Here is a 17,888-nt window from a genome sequence, read left to right on the forward strand (position 1 = left end):
GTTATAACTAGGACCAGTGTTATAACTAGGGAGTGTTATAACTAGGGAGTGTTATAACTAGGTCCAGTGTTATAACTAGGACCAGTGTTATAACTAGGACCAGTGTTATAACTAGGTAACAGTGTTATAACTAGGGAACAGTGTTATAACTGGGGCCAGTGTTATAACTAGGGAACAGTGTTATAACTAGAGAACAGTGTTATAACTAGGGAACAGTGTTATAACTAGGGCCAGTGTTATAACTAGGGAGTGTTATAACTAGGGAGTGTTATAACTAGGGAGTGTTATAACTAGTGAGTGTTATAACTAGTGAGTGTTATTACTAGGACCAGTGTTATAACTAAGGCCAGTGTTATAACTAGGACCAGTGTTATAACTAGGACCAGTGTTATAACTAGGACCAGTGTTATAACTAGGACCAGTATTATAACTAAGGAGTGTTATAACTAGGACCAGTGTTATAACTAGGGAGTGTTATAACTAGGGCCAGTGTTATAACTAGGGAGTGTTATAACTAGGGCCAGTGTTATAACTCAGGAGTGTTATAACTAGGACCAGTGTTATAACTAGGGCCAGTGTTATAACTAGTGAATGTTATAACTAGGACCAGTGTTATAACTAGGACCAGTGTTATAACTAGGGAGTGTTATAACTAGGGCCAGTGTTATAACTAGGGAGTGTTATAACTAGGGCCAGTGTTATAACTAAGGAGTGTTATAACTAGGGCCAGTGTTATAACTAGGACCATTGTTATAACTAGTGAATGTTATATCTAGGACCAGTGTTATAACTAGGACCAGTGTTATAACAAGGGAGTGTTATAACTAGGGCCAGTGTTATAACTAGGGCCAGTGTTATAACTAGGGCCAGTGTTATAACTAAGGCCAGTGTTATAACTAAGGAGTGTTATAACGAGGACCAGTGTTATAAATAGGACCATTGTTATAACTAGGACCAGTGTTATAACTAGGACCAGTGTTATAACTAGGGAACAGTGTTATAACTAGGGAACAGTGTTATAACTAGGGAACAGTGTTATAACTGGGGCCAGTGTTATAACTAGGACCAGTGTTATAACTAGGACCAGTGTTATAACTAAGGAGTGTTATAACTAGGACCAGTGTTATAACTAGGGAGTGTTATAACTAGGGCCAGTGTTATAACTAGGGAGTGTTATAACTAGGGCCATTGTTATAACTAAGGAGTTTTATAACTAGGACCAGTGTTATAACTCGGGCCAGTGTTATAACTAGTGAGTGTTATAACTAGGACCAGTGTTATAACTAGGGCCAGTGTTATAATTAGGGAGTGTTATAACTAGGGCCAGTGTTATAACTAAGGAGTGTTATAACTAGGACCATTGTTATAACTAGGACCAGTGTTATAACTAGGACCAGTGTTATAACTAGGGAGTGTTATAACTAGGGAGTGTTATAACTAGGTCCAGTGTTATAACTAGGACCAGTGTTATAACTGGGACCAGTGTTTTAACTAGTGAGTGTTATAACTAGGGCCAGTGTTATAACTGGGGCCAGTGTTATAACTAGGGAACAGTGTTATAACTAGAGAACAGTGTTATAACTAGGGAACAGTGTTATAACTAGGGCGAGTGTTATAACTAGGGAGTGTTATAACTAGGACCAGTGTTATAACTAGGGAGTGTTATAACTAGGGAGTGTAAGGCCAGTGTTATAACTAGGAACAGTGTTATAACTAGGACCAGTGTTATAACTAGGACCAGTGTTATAACTAGGACCAGTGTTATAACTAAGGAGTGTTATAACTAGGACCAGTGTTATAACTAGGGAGTGTTATAACTAGGGCCAGTGTTATAACTAGGGAGTGTTATAACTAGGGCCAGTGTTATAACTCAGGAGTGTTATAACTAGGACCAGTGTTATAACTAGGGCCAGTGTTATAACTAGTGAATGTTATAACTAGGACCAGTGTTATAACTAGGACCAGTGTTATAACTAGGGAGTGTTATAACTAGGGCCAGTGTTATAACTAGGGAGTGTTATAACTAGGGCCAGTGTTATAACTAAGGAGTGTTATAACTAAGGCCAGTGTTATAACTAGGACCAGTGTTATAACTAGGACCAGTGTAATAACTAGGACCAGTGTTATAACTAGGAAGTGTTATAACTAGGGAGTGTTATAACTAGGACCAGTGTTATAACTAGGACCAGTGTTATAACTAGGACCAGTGTTATAACTAAGGAGTGTTATAACTAGGGAGTGTTATAACTAGGGCCAGTGTTATAACTAGGGAGTGTTATAACTAGGGCCAGTGTTATAACTAAGGAGTTTTATAACTAGGACCAGTGTTATAACTCGGGCCAGTGTTATAACTAGTGAGTGTTATAACTAGGACCAGTGTTATAACTAGGGCCAGTGTTATAATTAGTGAGTGTTATAACTAGGACCAGTGTTATAACTAGGACCAGTGTTATAACTAGGGAGTGTTATAACTAGGGCCAGTGTTATAACTAAGGAGTGTTATAACTAGGACCATTGTTATAACTAGGACCAGTGTTATAACTAGGACCAGTGTTATAACTAGGACCAGTGTTATAACTAGGACCAGTGTTATAACTAAGGAGTGTTAGAACTAGGACCAGTGTTATAACTAGGGAGTGTTATAACTAGGGCCAGTGTTATAACTAGGGAGTGTTATAACTAGGGCCAGTGTTATAACTAAGGAGTTTTATAACTAGGACCAGTGTTATATCTCGGGCCAGTGTTATAACTAGTGAGTGTTATAACTAGGACCAGTGTTATAACTAGGGCCAGTGTTATAATTAGTGAGTGTTATAACTAGGACCAGTGTTATAACTAGGACCAGTGTTATAACTAGGGAGTGTTATAACTAGGGCCAGTGTTATAACTAAGGAGTGTTATAACTAGGACCATTGTTATAACTAGGACCAGTGTTATAACTAGGACCAGTGTTATAACTAGGGAGTGTTATAACTAGGGAGTGTTATAACTAGGTCCAGTGTTATAACTAGGACCAGTGTTATAACTAGGACCAGTGTTATAACTAGGTAACAGTGTTATAACTAGGGAACAGTGTTATAACTGGGGCCAGTGTTATAACTAGGGAACAGTGTTATAACTAGAGAACAGTGTTATAACTAGGGAACAGTGTTATAACTAGGGCCAGTGTTATAACTAGGGAGTGTTATAACTAGGACCAGTGTTATAACTAGGGAGTGTTATAACTAGGGAGTGTTATAACTAGTGAGTGTTATAACTAGTGAGTGTTATTACTAGGACCAGTGTTATAACTAAGGCCAGTGTTATAACTAGGACCAGTGTTATAACTAGGACCAGTGTTATAACTAGGACCAGTGTTATAACTAGGACCAGTATTATAACTAAGGAGTGTTATAACTAGGACCAGTGTTATAACTAGGGAGTGTTATAACTAGGGCCAGTGTTATAACTAGGGAGTGTTATAACTAGGGCCAGTGTTATAACTCAGGAGTGTTATAACTAGGACCAGTGTTATAACTAGGGCCAGTGTTATAACTAGTGAATGTTATAACTAGGACCAGTGTTATAACTAGGACCAGTGTTATAACTAGGGAGTGTTATAACTAGGGCCAGTGTTATAACTAGGGAGTGTTATAACTAGGGCCAGTGTTATAACTAAGGAGTGTTATAACTAGGGCCAGTGTTATAACTAGGACCATTGTTATAACTAGTGAATGTTATATCTAGGACCAGTGTTATAACTAGGACCAGTGTTATAACAAGGGAGTGTTATAACTAGGGCCAGTGTTATAACTAGGGCCAGTGTTATAACTAGGGCCAGTGTTATAACTAGGGCCAGTGTTATAACTAAGGAGTGTTATAACGAGGACCAGTGTTATAACTAGGACCATTGTTATAACTAGGACCAGTGTTATAACTAGGACCAGTGTTATAACCAGGGAACAGTGTTATAACTAGGGAACAGTGTTATAACTAGGGAACAGTGTTATAACTGGGGCCAGTGTTATAACTAGGACCAGTGTTATAACTAGGACCAGTGTTATAACTAAGGAGTGTTATAACTAGGACCAGTGTTATAACTAGGGAGTGTTATAACTAGGGCCAGTGTTATAACTAGGGAGTGTTATAACTAGGGCCAGTGTTATAACTAAGGAGTTTTATAACTAGGACCAGTGTTATAACTCGGGCCAGTGTTATAACTAGTGAGTGTTATAACTAGGACCAGTGTTATAACTAGGGCCAGTGTTATAATTAGTGAGTGTTATAACTAGGACCAGTGTTATAACTAGGACCAGTGTTATAACTAGGAGTGTTATAACTAGGGCCAGTGTTATAACTAAGGAGTGTTATAACTAGGACCATTGTTATAACTAGGACCAGTGTTATAACTAGGACCAGTGTTATAACTAGGGAGTGTTATAACTAGGGAGTGTTATAACTAGGTCCAGTGTTATAACTAGGACCAGTGTTATAACTAGGACCAGTGTTATAACTAGGTAACAGTGTTATAACTAGGGAACAGTGTTATAACTGGGGCCAGTGTTATAACTAGGGAACAGTGTTATAACTAGAGAACAGTGTTATAACTAGGGAACAGTGTTATAACTAGGGCCAGTGTTATAACTAGGGAGTGTTATAACTAGGACCAGTGTTATAACTAGGGAGTGTTATAACTAGGGAGTGTTATAACTAGTGAGTGTTATAACTAGTGAGTGTTATTACTAGGACCAGTGTTATAACTAAGGCCAGTGTTATAACTAGGACCAGTGTTATAACTAGGACCAGTGTTATAACTAGGACCAGTGTTATAACTAGGACCAGTATTATAACTAAGGAGTGTTATAACTAGGACCAGTGTTATAACTAGGGAGTGTTATAACTAGGGCCAGTGTTATAACTAGGTGTTATAACTATAACTATAACTAATCTAGACAAGGTCATTCAACTGGGTTGATAATCTAGACAAGGTCATTCAACTGGGTTGATAATCTAGACAAGGTCATTCAACTGGGTTGATAATCTAGACAAGGTCATTCAACTGGGTTGATAATCTAAACAAGGTCATTCAACTGGGTTGATAATCTAAACAAGGTCATTCAACTGGGTTGATAATCTAGACAAGGTCATTCAACTGGTTTGATCATCTAGACAAGGTCATTCAACTGGGTTGATAATCTAGACAAGGTCATTCAACTGGGTTGATAATCTAGACAAGGTCATTCAACTGGGGTTATTATCTAAACAAGGTCAATCAACTGGGGTTATTATCTAGACAAGGTCATTCAACTGGGTTGATAATCTAGACAAGGTCAATCAACTGGGTTGATAATCTAGACAAGGTCATTCAACTGGGTTGATAATCTAGACAAGGTCATTCAACTGGGTTGATAATCTAGACAAGGTCATTCAACTGGGTTGATAATCTAGACAAGGTCATTCAACTGGGTTGATAATCTAGACAAGGTCATTCAACTGGGTTGATAATCTAGACAAGGTCATTCAACTGGGTTGATAATCTAGACAAGGTCATTCAACTGGGTTGATAATCTAAACAAGGTCATTCAACTGGGTTGATAATCTAGACAAGGTCATTCAACTGGGTTGATAGTCTAGACAAGGTCATTCAACTGGGGTTATTATCTAGACAAGGTCATTCAACTGGGTTGATAATCTAGACAAGGTCAATCAACTGGGTTGATAATCTAGACAAGGTCATTCAACTGGGTTGATAATCTAGACAAGGTCATTCAACTGGGTTGATAATCTAGACAAGGTCATTCAACTGGGTTGATAATCTAGACAAGGTCATTCAACTGGGTTGATAATCTAGACAAGGTCATTCAACTGGGTTGATAATCTAGACAAGGTCATTCAACTGGGTTGATAATCTAGACAAGGTCATTCAACTGGGTTGATAATCTAAACAAGGTCATTCAAATGGGTTGATAATCTAGACAAGGTCATTCAACTGGGGTTATTATCTAGACAAGGTCATTCAACTGGGTTGATAATCTAGACAAGGTCATTCAACTGGGTTGATAATCTAGACAAGGTCATTCAACTGGGTTGATAATCTAGACAAGGTCATTCAACTGGGTTGATAATCTAGACAAGGTCATTCAACTGGGTTGATAATCTAGACAAGGTCATTCAACTGGTTTGATCATCTAGACAAGGTCATTCAACTGGGTTGATAATCTAGACAAGGTCAATCATGTATATTTTATTTTTTTAAATTTTTATTAAACCTTTATTTAACTCAATTGCTATATAATCTATAATTGCACCACCAGGCTGCTTGGTTCTCACTGTATGTCCTGCTATTCGGAAGGGCTCCCCTGCTACCCTTTGACCTTGTCTTTGGGTTACAGGAGAATCATACCATGAGTATGCTAAGAAGTGGCAGCAACAGATGGCGGAAGCCTATGACATCGCCAGGAGAAACAGCGAACGACAAAGCCTACCAACAAACGGAAGCAATTGAGTTGGGTTCTGGTCCCAGGGGACCATGTACTGGTGAGGAACACGTCAGAGCGTAGGTGACCGGGAAGGCTAAGATCACACTGGGAGGACAGAGGAAAGGTGATGACAGCCCTGTCTATGAGGTCAAAACCAAGAGGGGTACAGGCAGGACCCGGATTCTGCATCGTAATATGCTAATGTCATGTAATTCACTACCTTTTGAGGAACCAGTTCAAGCACTGAGTTGACGTCTGTGGAGAAGGTAACCACCCCAGTATAGAGGTCTGTGGAGAAGGGAACCACCCCAGGATAGAGGTCTGTGGAGAAGGGAACCACCCCAGGATAGAGGTCTGTGGAGAAGGGAACCACCCCGGGATAGAGGTCTGTGGAGAAGGGAACCACTCCAGGATAGAGGTCTGTGGAGAAGGGAACCACTCCAGGATAGAGGTCTGTGGAGAAGGTAACCACCCCAGCATAGAGGTCTGTGGAGAAGGGAACCACTCCAGGATAGAGGTCTGTGGAGAAGGGAACCACCCCAGGATAGAGGTCTGTGGAGAAGGGAACCACTCCAGGATAGAGGTCTGTGGAGAAGGGAACCACCCCAGGATAGAGGTCTGTGGAGAAGGGAACCACCCCAGGATAGAGGTCTGTGGAGAAGGGAACCACCCCAGGATAGAGGTCTGTGGAGAAGGGAACCACTCCAGGATAGAGGTCTGTGGAGAAGGGAACCACCCCAGGATAGAGGTCTGTGGAGAAGGGAACCACTCCAGGATAGAGGTCTGTGGAGAAGGGAACCACCCCAGGATAGAGGTCTGTGGAGAAGGGAACCACCCCAGGATAGAGGTCTGTGGAGAAGGGAACCACTCCAGGATAGAGGTCTGTGGAGAAGGGAACCACTCCAGGATAGAGGTCTGTGGAGAAGGTAACCACCCCAGCATAGAGGTCTGTGGAGAAGGGAACCACTCCAGGATAGAGGTCTGTGGAGAAGGGAACCACCCCAGGATAGAGGTCTGTGGAGAAGGTAACCACCCCAGCATAGAGGTCTGTGGAGAAGGGAACCACTCCAGGATAGAGGTCTGTGGAGAAGGGAAACACTCCAGAATAGAGGTCTGTGGAGAAGGGAACCACCTCAGCACAAGCAGCAAAATGCTGGGAGCGCTGAGTCTGAGAGCTCAGATGAGGATTTCTTATCCAATATTCATCATCAGGCCACTTAGGGATGAAGAGAGCAGACAGAGTAGCACACAGCTAGCACCAGATAATGGTGAGGAACAGGTCCTCGGGGAGACCCCGGAGAAGACAGGGGGAGATATGGAGAGAAAAAAAACTAGGGCTCAAAGGCTCAGTCATCTCATGGTGAAAGAAGGCTCAGAGACTCCGTCATCTCATGGTGAAAGAAGGCTCAGAGACTCAGTCATCTCATGGTGAAAGAAGGCTCAGAGACTCAGTCATCTCATGGTGAAAGAAGGCTCAGAGACTCAGTCATCTCATGGTGAAAGAAGGCTCAGAGACTCAGTCATCTCATGGTGAAAGAAGGCTCAGAGACTCAGTCATCTCATGGTGAAAGAAGGCTCAGAGACTCAGTCATCCCATGGTGAAAGCAGGCTCAGAGACTCAGTCATCTCATGGTGAAAGAAGGCTCAGAGACTCAGTCATCCCATGGTGAAAGAAGGCTCAGAGACTCAGTCATCTCATGGTGAAAGAAGGCTCAGAGACTCAGTCATCTCATGGTGAAAGAAGGCTCAGAGACTCAGTCATCCCATGGTGAAAGTTGGCTCAGAGACTCAGTCATCTCAGGACATAGACATATCTGATACGGGCAGAAAGCTTGAATTATTGTTCATCTCACTGCACTGTCCAATTAAAAGTAGCTATTAGAGTGGAAAAATACCAAGCTATTGTTTGAGGAGAGTGCACAATTATGAACTTGAACTTGAAAACATTTAGGCACCTTTGGACAGTCTTGAAACAACATTTGGAATCGATATGCAAGATTTCACTGGATCACTAGAAAACATAGCACATACAATTCTGCCATCTAGTGGCCAGAATCTATATTGTGCATGGGCTAAAATAATTCATTATGCCATTTCTCTTGCATTTCAATGATGGTACAATGTCGATATTATCATTTACCAGGTCTAATGTGTTATATTCTCCTACATTCCTTTCACATTTCAACAAACTTCAAAGTGTTTCCTTTCAAATGGTACCAAGAGTATGCATATCCTTGCTTCAGGTCCTGAGCAACAGGCAGTTAGATTTGGGTATGTCATTTTAGGTCCTGAGCTACAGGCAGTTAGATTTGGGTATGTTATTTTAGGTCCTGAGCTACAGGCAGTTAGATTTGGGTATGTCATTTTAGGTCCTGAGCTACAGGCAGTTAGATTTGGATTTTATGTCATTTTAGGTCCTGAGCTACAGGCAGTTAGATTTGGGTATGTCATTTTAGGTCCTGAGCTACAGGCAGTTAGATTTGGGTATGTTATTTTAGGTCCTGAGCTACAGGCAGTTAGATTTTGGTATGTCATTTTAGGTCCTGAGCTACAGGCAGTTAGATTTGGGTATGTTATTTTAGGTCCTGAGCTACAGGCAGTTAGATTAGGGTATGTCATTTTAGGCGGAAATTGAAAAAAAAGGCCAGATCCTTAAGAGGTTTTAATTGACTTGCCTAGTTATATAAAGGTTAAATAAACCATCCAAAGTGTAATTAATAACGTCAGCATGCTCAAAGGGATATTCAATGTCTGTTTTTTTTAATTTTACCCATCTACCAATAGGTGCTCTTCTTTTAACCATCTACCAATAGGTGCTCTTCTTTTAACCATCTACCAATAGGTGCTCTTCTTTTAACCATCTACCAATAGGTGCTCTTCTTTTACCCATCTACCAATAGGTGCTCTTCTTTTAACCATCTACCAATAGGTGCTCTTCTTTTACCCATCTACCAATAGGTGCTCTTCTTTTAACCATCTACCAATAGGTGCTCTTCTTTTACCCATCTACCAATAGGTGCCCTCCTTTGTGAGACATTGGAAAACCTCCCTGGTCTTTGTGGTTGAATAAGTGTTTGAAATTCACTGCTCGACTGAGGAACCTTAGAGACAATTATACGTGTGGGGTACAGAGATGAGGTAGTCATTCAGAAATCATGTTAAACACTATTATTGTCCATGCAACTTATTATGTGACTTGTTAAGCACATTTTTACTCCTGAACCTATTTATGCTTGCCATAACAAAGGGATTGAATATTTATTTGCTCAAGAGATTTCAGCTTTTCATTTTTGTATATTTTGTTCAAAATTCCACATTGAAATTATGAGGTGACACAAAATCTCAATTTAATCCATTTTAAATTCAGGCTGTAACAAGGGGAGGGAAAACTTTCCTAAGGAACTGTGTGCTGAACATACAGTAGAATACACCATGTGAGACGCAGCACACTACTCTCTCTCTCTCTACCTCTACACCTCTCTGTCTCTGTCTCTCTGCCTCTCTCTTTACCTCTACACCTCTCTGTCTCTGTCTCTCTGCCTCTCTCTCTCTCTCTACACCTCTCTGTCTCTGTCTCTCTGCCTCTCTCTCTTTCTCTCTCTCTCTCTCTCTCTCTCTCTCTCTCTCGTTCTCTCGGTCTCTCCCTCTGTCTCTCTCTCTCTCGGTCTCTCCCTCTGTGTGTGTCTCTCTCTCTCTCTCTCTGTCTCTACACCTCTCTGTCTCTGTCTCTCTGCCTCTCTCTCTCTCTTTCTCTCTCTTTCTCTCTCTCGTTCTCTCCCTCTGTGTCTCTCTCTCTCTCTCTCTCTCTCTCTCAAATCAATCAAATCAAATCAAATGTATTTATATAGCCCTTCGTACATCAGCTGATATCTCAAAGTGCTGTACAGAAAACCAGCCTAAAACCCCAAACAGCAAGCAATGCAAGTGTAGAAGCACGGTGGCTTGGAAAAACTCCCTAGAAAGGCCAAAACCTAGGAAGAAACCTAGAGAGGAACCAGGCTATGTGGGGTGGCCAGTCCTCTTCTGGCTGTGCCGGGTGGAGATTAGCAACCTAGAGAGGAACCAGGCTATGTGGGGTGGCCAGTCCTCTTCTGGCTGTGCCGGGTGGAGATTAGAAACCTAGAGAGGAACCAGGCTATGTGGGGTGGCCAGTCCTCTTCTGGCTGTGCCAGTCTCTCTCTCTCTCCCTCTGTGTCTCTCTCTCTCTGTCTCTGTCTCTCTCTCTCTCTCTCTATTTCTCTCTCACTCACTCACTCGCTCTCTTTCTCTCTCTTTACCTCGAAGATGATGAGGACGTAAACTCCCCCCAGGATGACTGCAGCAATGACCACCTGCCTTTCCCTGGTGACGTAGAGCGACTGGTGGGTCATGGAGAGAGGGACCATGGAGTTGTCCTGGACGAACGCCTGCACCGTAATGATGATGGGGTCACTATGGAGACAGACAGGGAGTCATGGAGACAATGCCATTGTTGGTTGCTGATCATTGCTAGACGGACATTTTCAAGTCTTGCCATAGATTTTCAAGCCGATTAAGTAAAAACTGTAACTAGGCCACTTAGAAAATGTAAATGTCGTCTTGGTAGGCAACTCCAGTATATATTTGGCCTTGTGTTTTAAGTTATTGTCCTACTGAAATGTGAATTTGTCTCCCAATGTCTGTTGGAAAGCAGACAACCCGGTTATCCTCTAGGAATTTTCCTGTACTATTCTGTTCCTAAAAACTCCCTAGTTTTTGCTGATGACAAGCATACCCATAACATGATGCAGCCACCACCACGTTTGAAAATATGTAGAGTGGTACTCAGTGATGTGTTGGATATGCCCCAAACATAACACTTTGAATTCAGGACATAAAGATAATTTCTTTGCCACATGTTTTACCTTAGTGCCTTGTTGCAAACAGGATGCAGGTTTTGGAATATTTTTATTCTGTACAGGCTTCCTTTTCACTCTCAATTAGTTTAGTATTGTGGAGTAACTACAATGTTGTTGATCCATCCTCAGTTTTCTCCAATCACAGCCATTAAACTCTGTAACTGTTTTAAAGTCACCATTGGCCTCATGGTGAAATCCCTGAGCGGTTTCCTTCCTCTCCGGCAACTGAGTTAGGAAGTACACCTGTATCTTTGTAGTGACTGGGTGTATTGATACACCATCCAACATGTAATTAAACATTTCACCATGATCAAAGGGATATTCCGTCTGCTTTTTTTTTTTTGACCATCTACCAATAGGTGCCCCCCTTTGCAAGGCATTGGAAAACCACCCTGGTCTTTGTAATTGAATCTGTGTTTAAAATTCACTACACGACTGAGGGATCTTACAGATAATTGTATGTGTGGGGGTACAGAGATGAGGTTGTCATTCAAAAATCATGTTAAACACTATTATCGCACACAGAGTGATTCCATGCAACTTATTATGTGACTTGTTAAGCACATTTTTACTCCTAAACTTATTTAGGCTTGCCATAACAAAGGGCTTGAAAACGTATTGACTCAAAACATTTAAGCCTTCCTTTTTAATTCATTTGTTGAAAAATTCTACAAACATGATTCCAAATTGAAATTATGGGGGTGACACAAAATCTCAAATGAACCCATTTTAACACATCAGAATGTGGGAAAAGTAATGTAGTGTGAATACTTTATGACGGAACTGTAAATTATTCACTAAATCACATTAAATAATAATAATCTTCAGTAATTATTGTGTCATAGCAAAAGAAATGACTAGGGCTTAACAATGATAGTGAACATTTTCAAAAATATGGTGGTTAAGTGGGCTAAAACCTTCCCACGTCTGCAGAGAGGGACATGTCAAATGTCTTATAAAATCATGTAAAAGTACATCTATTTGAATTCTACATGTGATCAATATGAATCCTTAATCAATATAAATAATATGATCAAAAAGATCCCCATCAAAATACGTCAGTTTAAGATGCGCTGAGTCTCAATCCACCACATCCCCCTCTGTCAGCCTTCCACACCTGTGGTGGGAGGTGGCTGAGCTGATGGGCCAGGTTCCGTCAGCCTTCCACACCTGCGGTGGGAGGTGGCTGAGCTGATGGGCCAGGTTCTGTCTGTAGGGTCCTGAACCGGGACTCATCAGAAGTCAGCGATGATGGGCCAGGTTCTGTCTGTAGGGTCCTGAACCGGGACTCGTCAGAAGTCAGCGATGATGGGCCAAGTTCTGTCTGTAGGGTCCTGAACCGGGACTCGTCAGAAGTCAGCGATGATGGGCCAAGTTCTGTCTGTAGGGTCCTGAACCGGGACTCGTCAGAAGTCATAGCGATGATGGGCCAGGTTCTGTCTGTAGGGTCCTGAACCGGGACTCGTCAGAAGTCATAGCGATGATGGGCCACGTTCTGTCTGTAGGGTCCTGAACCGGGACTCGTCAGAAGTCAGCGATGATGGGCCAAGTTCTGTCTGTAGGGTCCTGAACCGGGACTTGTCAGAAGTCATAGCGATGATGGGCCAAGTTCTGTCTGTAGGGTCCTGAACCGGGACTCGTCAGAAGTCATAGCGATGATGGGCCAAGTTCTGTCTGTAGGGTCCTGAACCGGGACTCGTCAGAAGTCATAGCGATGATGGGCCAAGTTCTGTCTGTAGGGTCCTGAACCGGGACTCGTCAGAAGTCATAGCGATGATGGGCCAAGTTCTGTCTGTAGGGTCCTGAACCGGGACTCGTCAGAAGTCATAGCGATGATGGGCCAGGTTCTGTCTGTAGGGTCCTGAACCGGGACTCGTCAGAAGTCAGCGATGATGGGCCAGGTTCTGTCTGTAGGGTCCTGAACCGGGACTCGTCAGAAGTCATAGCGATGATGGGCCAGGTTCTGTCTGTAGGGTCCTGAACCGGGACTCGTCAGAAGTCAGCGATGATGGGCCAGGTTCTGTCTGTAGGGTCCTGAACCGGGACTCGTCAGAAGTCATAGCAATGATGGGCCAGGTTCTGTCTGTAGGGTCCAAAATGTTTGAACTAATATGACCCCACTATGGAAAGGGGAGACGCTCTACGACCCCCGCAAGTGTAAGGGGACAGAACTACTGTACCCATACAGGACCATCAGACTGAACTACTGTACCCATACAGGACCATCAGACTGAACTACTGTACCCATACAGGACCATCAGACTGAACTACTGTACCCATACAGGACAATCAGACTGAACTACTGTACCCATACAGGACAATCAGACTGAACTATTGTACCCATACAAGACCATCAGACTGAACTACCGTACCCATACAGGACAATCAGACTGAACTATTGTCCCATACAGGACAATCAGACTGAACTACTGTACCCATACAGGACAATCAGACTGAACTATTGTCCCATACAGGACAATCAGACTGAACTACTGTACCCATACAGGACAATCAGACTGAACTACTGTACCCATACAGGACAATCAGAAACAACTACTGAGAACAAGCCAATGGTACTATAACAGTACTGGACATGCAGGAAATGTCATGTTAACTGGTAGAGAGCAACATCAGGAATAGTGCAAATAAAATCAAATGTATTTATAAAGCCCTTCGTACATCAGCTGATATCTCAAAGTGCTGTACAGAAACCCAGCCTAAAACCCCAAACAGCAAGCAATGCAGGTGTAGAAGCACGGTGGCTAGGAAAAACTCCCTAGAAAGGCCAGAACCTAGGAAGAAACCTAGAGAGGAACCAGGATATGAGGGGTGGCCACTCCTCTTCTGGCTGTGCCGGGTGGAGATTATAACAGAACATGGCCAAGATGTTCAAATGTTCATAAATGACCAGCAGGGTCAGATAATAATTATCACAGTAGTTGTCGAGGGTGCAGCAAGTCAGCACCTCAGGAGTAAATGTCAGTTGGCTTTTCATAGCCGATCAAGTACAGTACAGGAATGATTTGGGGACATACCTGCTCAACATCTCAAATGTTTTAGTTGTTATAACCTGGTCACTCCGTTCAGAATGCAGAGGTATGGTCCAGTTATAGATCACCTGTTGAAAAGGAGAAACACAGATGGTTTTACAATCAGATTGGTACCGCTGTAAAACACAGGCTAGATCCCAAATAGCAACCTATTCCCATTGAAGTGCACTACTTTTGACCCATAGGGCTCTGGTCTAAAGTAGTGCACTATATAGGGAATAGGGCTCTGGTCTAAAGTAGTACCACTATATAGGGAATAGGGCTCTGGTCTAAAGTAGTGCACTATTAAGGGAATAGGGCTCTGATCTAAAGTAGTGCACTATATAGGGAATAGGGCTCTGGTCTATAGTAGTGCACTATATAGGGAATAGGGCTCTGGTCTAAAGTAGTGCACTATATAGGGAATAGGGCTCTGGTCTAAAGTAGTGCACTATATAGGGAACAGGGTGCCATTTGGGACTTCAAACTGCATTCAGAAACAGAGGTGGAACGTGGGTGGAGACTCTTACCGTCTGGACCCGCCTTCTCCGTGGCCCCGCCTCTTCAGTCTGCTCCACCTGAATAAGGATGTACTCCTCATTGGTCAGATCCACCATGCCACTCACGAAAGGCCCGCCCACCTGCAGCTTCAGCAAAGCGTTGTCACGGAAATCCGTCAGGTTCAAAGCTATTGGACAGCAGGCGGTCAAGGGAAATGACTAGGATTTTGTTTTTTATCCAATCTTTATTTAACCTGGAACTCTTTCAGAAGGGGAAACCTGACATATCAACAGATTAGTAGAACATGATGTCATCTTTTTGTCCTTTTAAAGCTTGATGTGAACACCTGGTTTAGTTGAATAGCTGTGAATCTTTGTGATTTAAAGTGTTTCTGCCGTCTCCTTTTAAAGGCGTAGTTCACCCAATTTATACTGAATATTTCATGGTCCCCATCAGAGCCTTCTACTAAGATATTCTACTGCACTGGTCCCTACATCATTCTACCTGACCATCACTTCATGGTCCCCATCAGAGCCCTCCAATAAGATATTCTACTGCACTGGTCCCTACATCATTCTACCTGACCATCACTTCATGGTCCCCATCAGAGCCTTCTACTAAGATATTCTACTGCACTGGTCCCTACATCATTCTACCTGACCATCACTTCATGGTCCCCATCAGAGCCTTCTACTAAGATATTCTACTGCACTGGTCCCTACATCATTCTACCTGACCATCACTTCATGGTCCCCATCAGAGCCTTCTACTAAGTTATTCTACTGCACTGGTCCCTACATCATTCTACCTGAGCACCACTTCATGGTCCCCATCACTAATGGCTACAGTACAGGTCAGTGTCCAGCCAATCAGGACCTCTGCACTACAGTATAGGTCACAGTGTCCAGCCAATCAGGACCTCTACACGACAGTATAGGTCACAGTGTCCAGCCAGTCAGGACCTCTACACTACAGTACAGGTCACAGTGTCCAGCCAATCAGGACCTCTACACTACAGTATAGGTCACAGTGTCCAGCCAGTCATGACCTCTACACTACAGTATAGGTCACAGTGTCCAGCCAATCAGGACCTCTACACTACAGTACAGGTCACAGTGTCCAGCCAATCAGGACCTCTACACTACAGTACAGGTCACAGTGTCCAGCCAATCAGGACCTCTACACTACAGTATAGGTCAGTGTCCAGCCAATCAGGACCTCTACACTACAGTATAGGTCAGTGTCCAGCCAATCAGGACCTCTACACTACAGTATAGGTCACAGTGTCCAGCCAATCAGGACCTCTACACTACAGTATAGGTCACAGTGTCCAGCCAATCAGGACCTCTGCACTACAGTATAGGTCACAGTGTCCAGCCAATCAGGACCTCTACACTACAGTATAGGTCAGTGTCCAGCCAATCAGGACCTCTGCACTACAGTATAGGTCACAGTGTCCAGCCAATCAGGACCTCTACACTACAGTATAGGTCAGTGTCCAGCCAATCAGGGCCTCTGCACTACAGTATAGGTCAGTGTCCAGTCAGTCATGACCTCTACACTACAGTATAGGTCAAGGTGTCCAGCCAATCATGACCTCTACACTACAGTACAGGTCACAGTGTCCAGCCAATCAGGACCTCTACACTACAGTATAGGTCGCAGTGTCCAGCCAGTCAGGACCTCTACACTACAGTATAGGTCACAGTGTCCAGCCAATCAGGACCTCTGCACTACAGTATAGGTCACAGTGTCCAGCCAATCATGACCTCTACACTAGAGTATAGGTCAGTGTCCAGCCAGTCAGGGCCTCTACAAGTTGTATGTAGTAGACTCAACAGTACTATAGCTACAGTACTGTGTTGTATGGGACTGATGCAATAGACTCAACAGTACTATAGCTACAGTACTGTGTTGTATGGGACTGATGCAGTAGAAGGATACAGAAGCTCTCTGTAGGGGAGACAGCCAGCATCCTCCACGGGTTGTCTCTGTCTGGATACATACTGAAGAACAACTGGAGAAACACACACACACACACACACACACACACACACACACACACACACACACACACACACACACACACACACACACACACACACACACACACACACACACACACACACACATACAGACTCTTAGCATTTTGAAGCTGTTACTTTCTCTAGACATTAGGATGAACTGATAGACACATTATAATCAATATGACTGGGTCATCTGTCACAAGACAATCCACTTACAGACATGAGGACGACAAAGGTGAAGATACAGGCGATTTTAAAGATGGAGATGCAAGATCTGTAAAGAAAATGAACCCAATATTAGATGTAGTGTACTGGGTGATGGAGCCTTTTTGAAACCCAGGTGCTGAGCATAATGTAGTACAGGCTCTGAACATGGAGGGACAGAAATAGGCAGAGAGAGAGAAGGAAAGAGACAGACAGTGAGACAGAGACAGAGACAGAGAGACAGTGAGACAGTGACAGAGAGAGACAGACAGAGAGACCGTGACAGAGAGAGACAGACAGAGAGACAGTGAGACAGTGAGAGCGAGAGACAATCTACTGGAACAGAGCATTTCTCAACCATGAGGCATCAAAGTCAAAGGAATGTGAATACAGTGCACCACCCTCTGAGAGCCCTGCGGTTGTGGGCGGTGCAGTTGCCGTACCAGGCGGTGATACAGCCCGACAGGATGCTCTCAATTGTGCATCTGTAAACGTTTGTAAGGGTTTTAGGTGACAAGCCAAATTTCTTCAGCCTCCTGAGGTTGAAAAGGTGTTGTTGCACCTTCTTCACCACAGTCTGTGTAGGTGGACCATTTCAGTTTGTCTGTGATGTGTACGCCGAGGAACTTAACTTACTACCCTCTCCACTGCTGTCCTGTCAATGTGGATAGGGGGCTGTTCCCTCTGCTGTTTCCTGAAGTCCACGATCATATCCTTTGTTTTGTTGACGTTGAGTGAAAGGTTACTTTCCTGACACCACACTCCGAGGGCCCTCACCTCCTCCCTGTAGGC

At 43.2% G+C, this 17,888-nt stretch overlaps 1 protein-coding gene across 1 annotated transcript in view; it reads right to left on the reverse strand.

Moving 5' to 3' along the window:
- oca2 (oculocutaneous albinism II) overlaps positions 1 to 17,888 on the reverse strand; it is a 207,960-nt gene that overhangs the window by 160,869 nt on the left and 29,203 nt on the right. Inside the window, exons 5-9 of the mRNA XM_042322671.1 lie at positions 17,109 to 17,166; positions 16,810 to 16,882; positions 14,895 to 15,052; positions 14,371 to 14,453; positions 10,736 to 10,889 (exon numbers count right to left, since the gene is read on the reverse strand). Coding sequence (XP_042178605.1) covers positions 10,736 to 10,889; positions 14,371 to 14,453; positions 14,895 to 15,052; positions 16,810 to 16,882; positions 17,109 to 17,166 — 526 coding nt within the window. The remainder of the gene's footprint in view (positions 1 to 10,735; positions 10,890 to 14,370; positions 14,454 to 14,894; positions 15,053 to 16,809; positions 16,883 to 17,108; positions 17,167 to 17,888) is intronic.

Source organism: Oncorhynchus tshawytscha, linkage group LG05 (genome assembly GCF_018296145.1).
Source record: "Oncorhynchus tshawytscha isolate Ot180627B linkage group LG05, Otsh_v2.0, whole genome shotgun sequence".
NCBI lineage: Eukaryota > Metazoa > Chordata > Actinopteri > Salmoniformes > Salmonidae > Oncorhynchus > Oncorhynchus tshawytscha.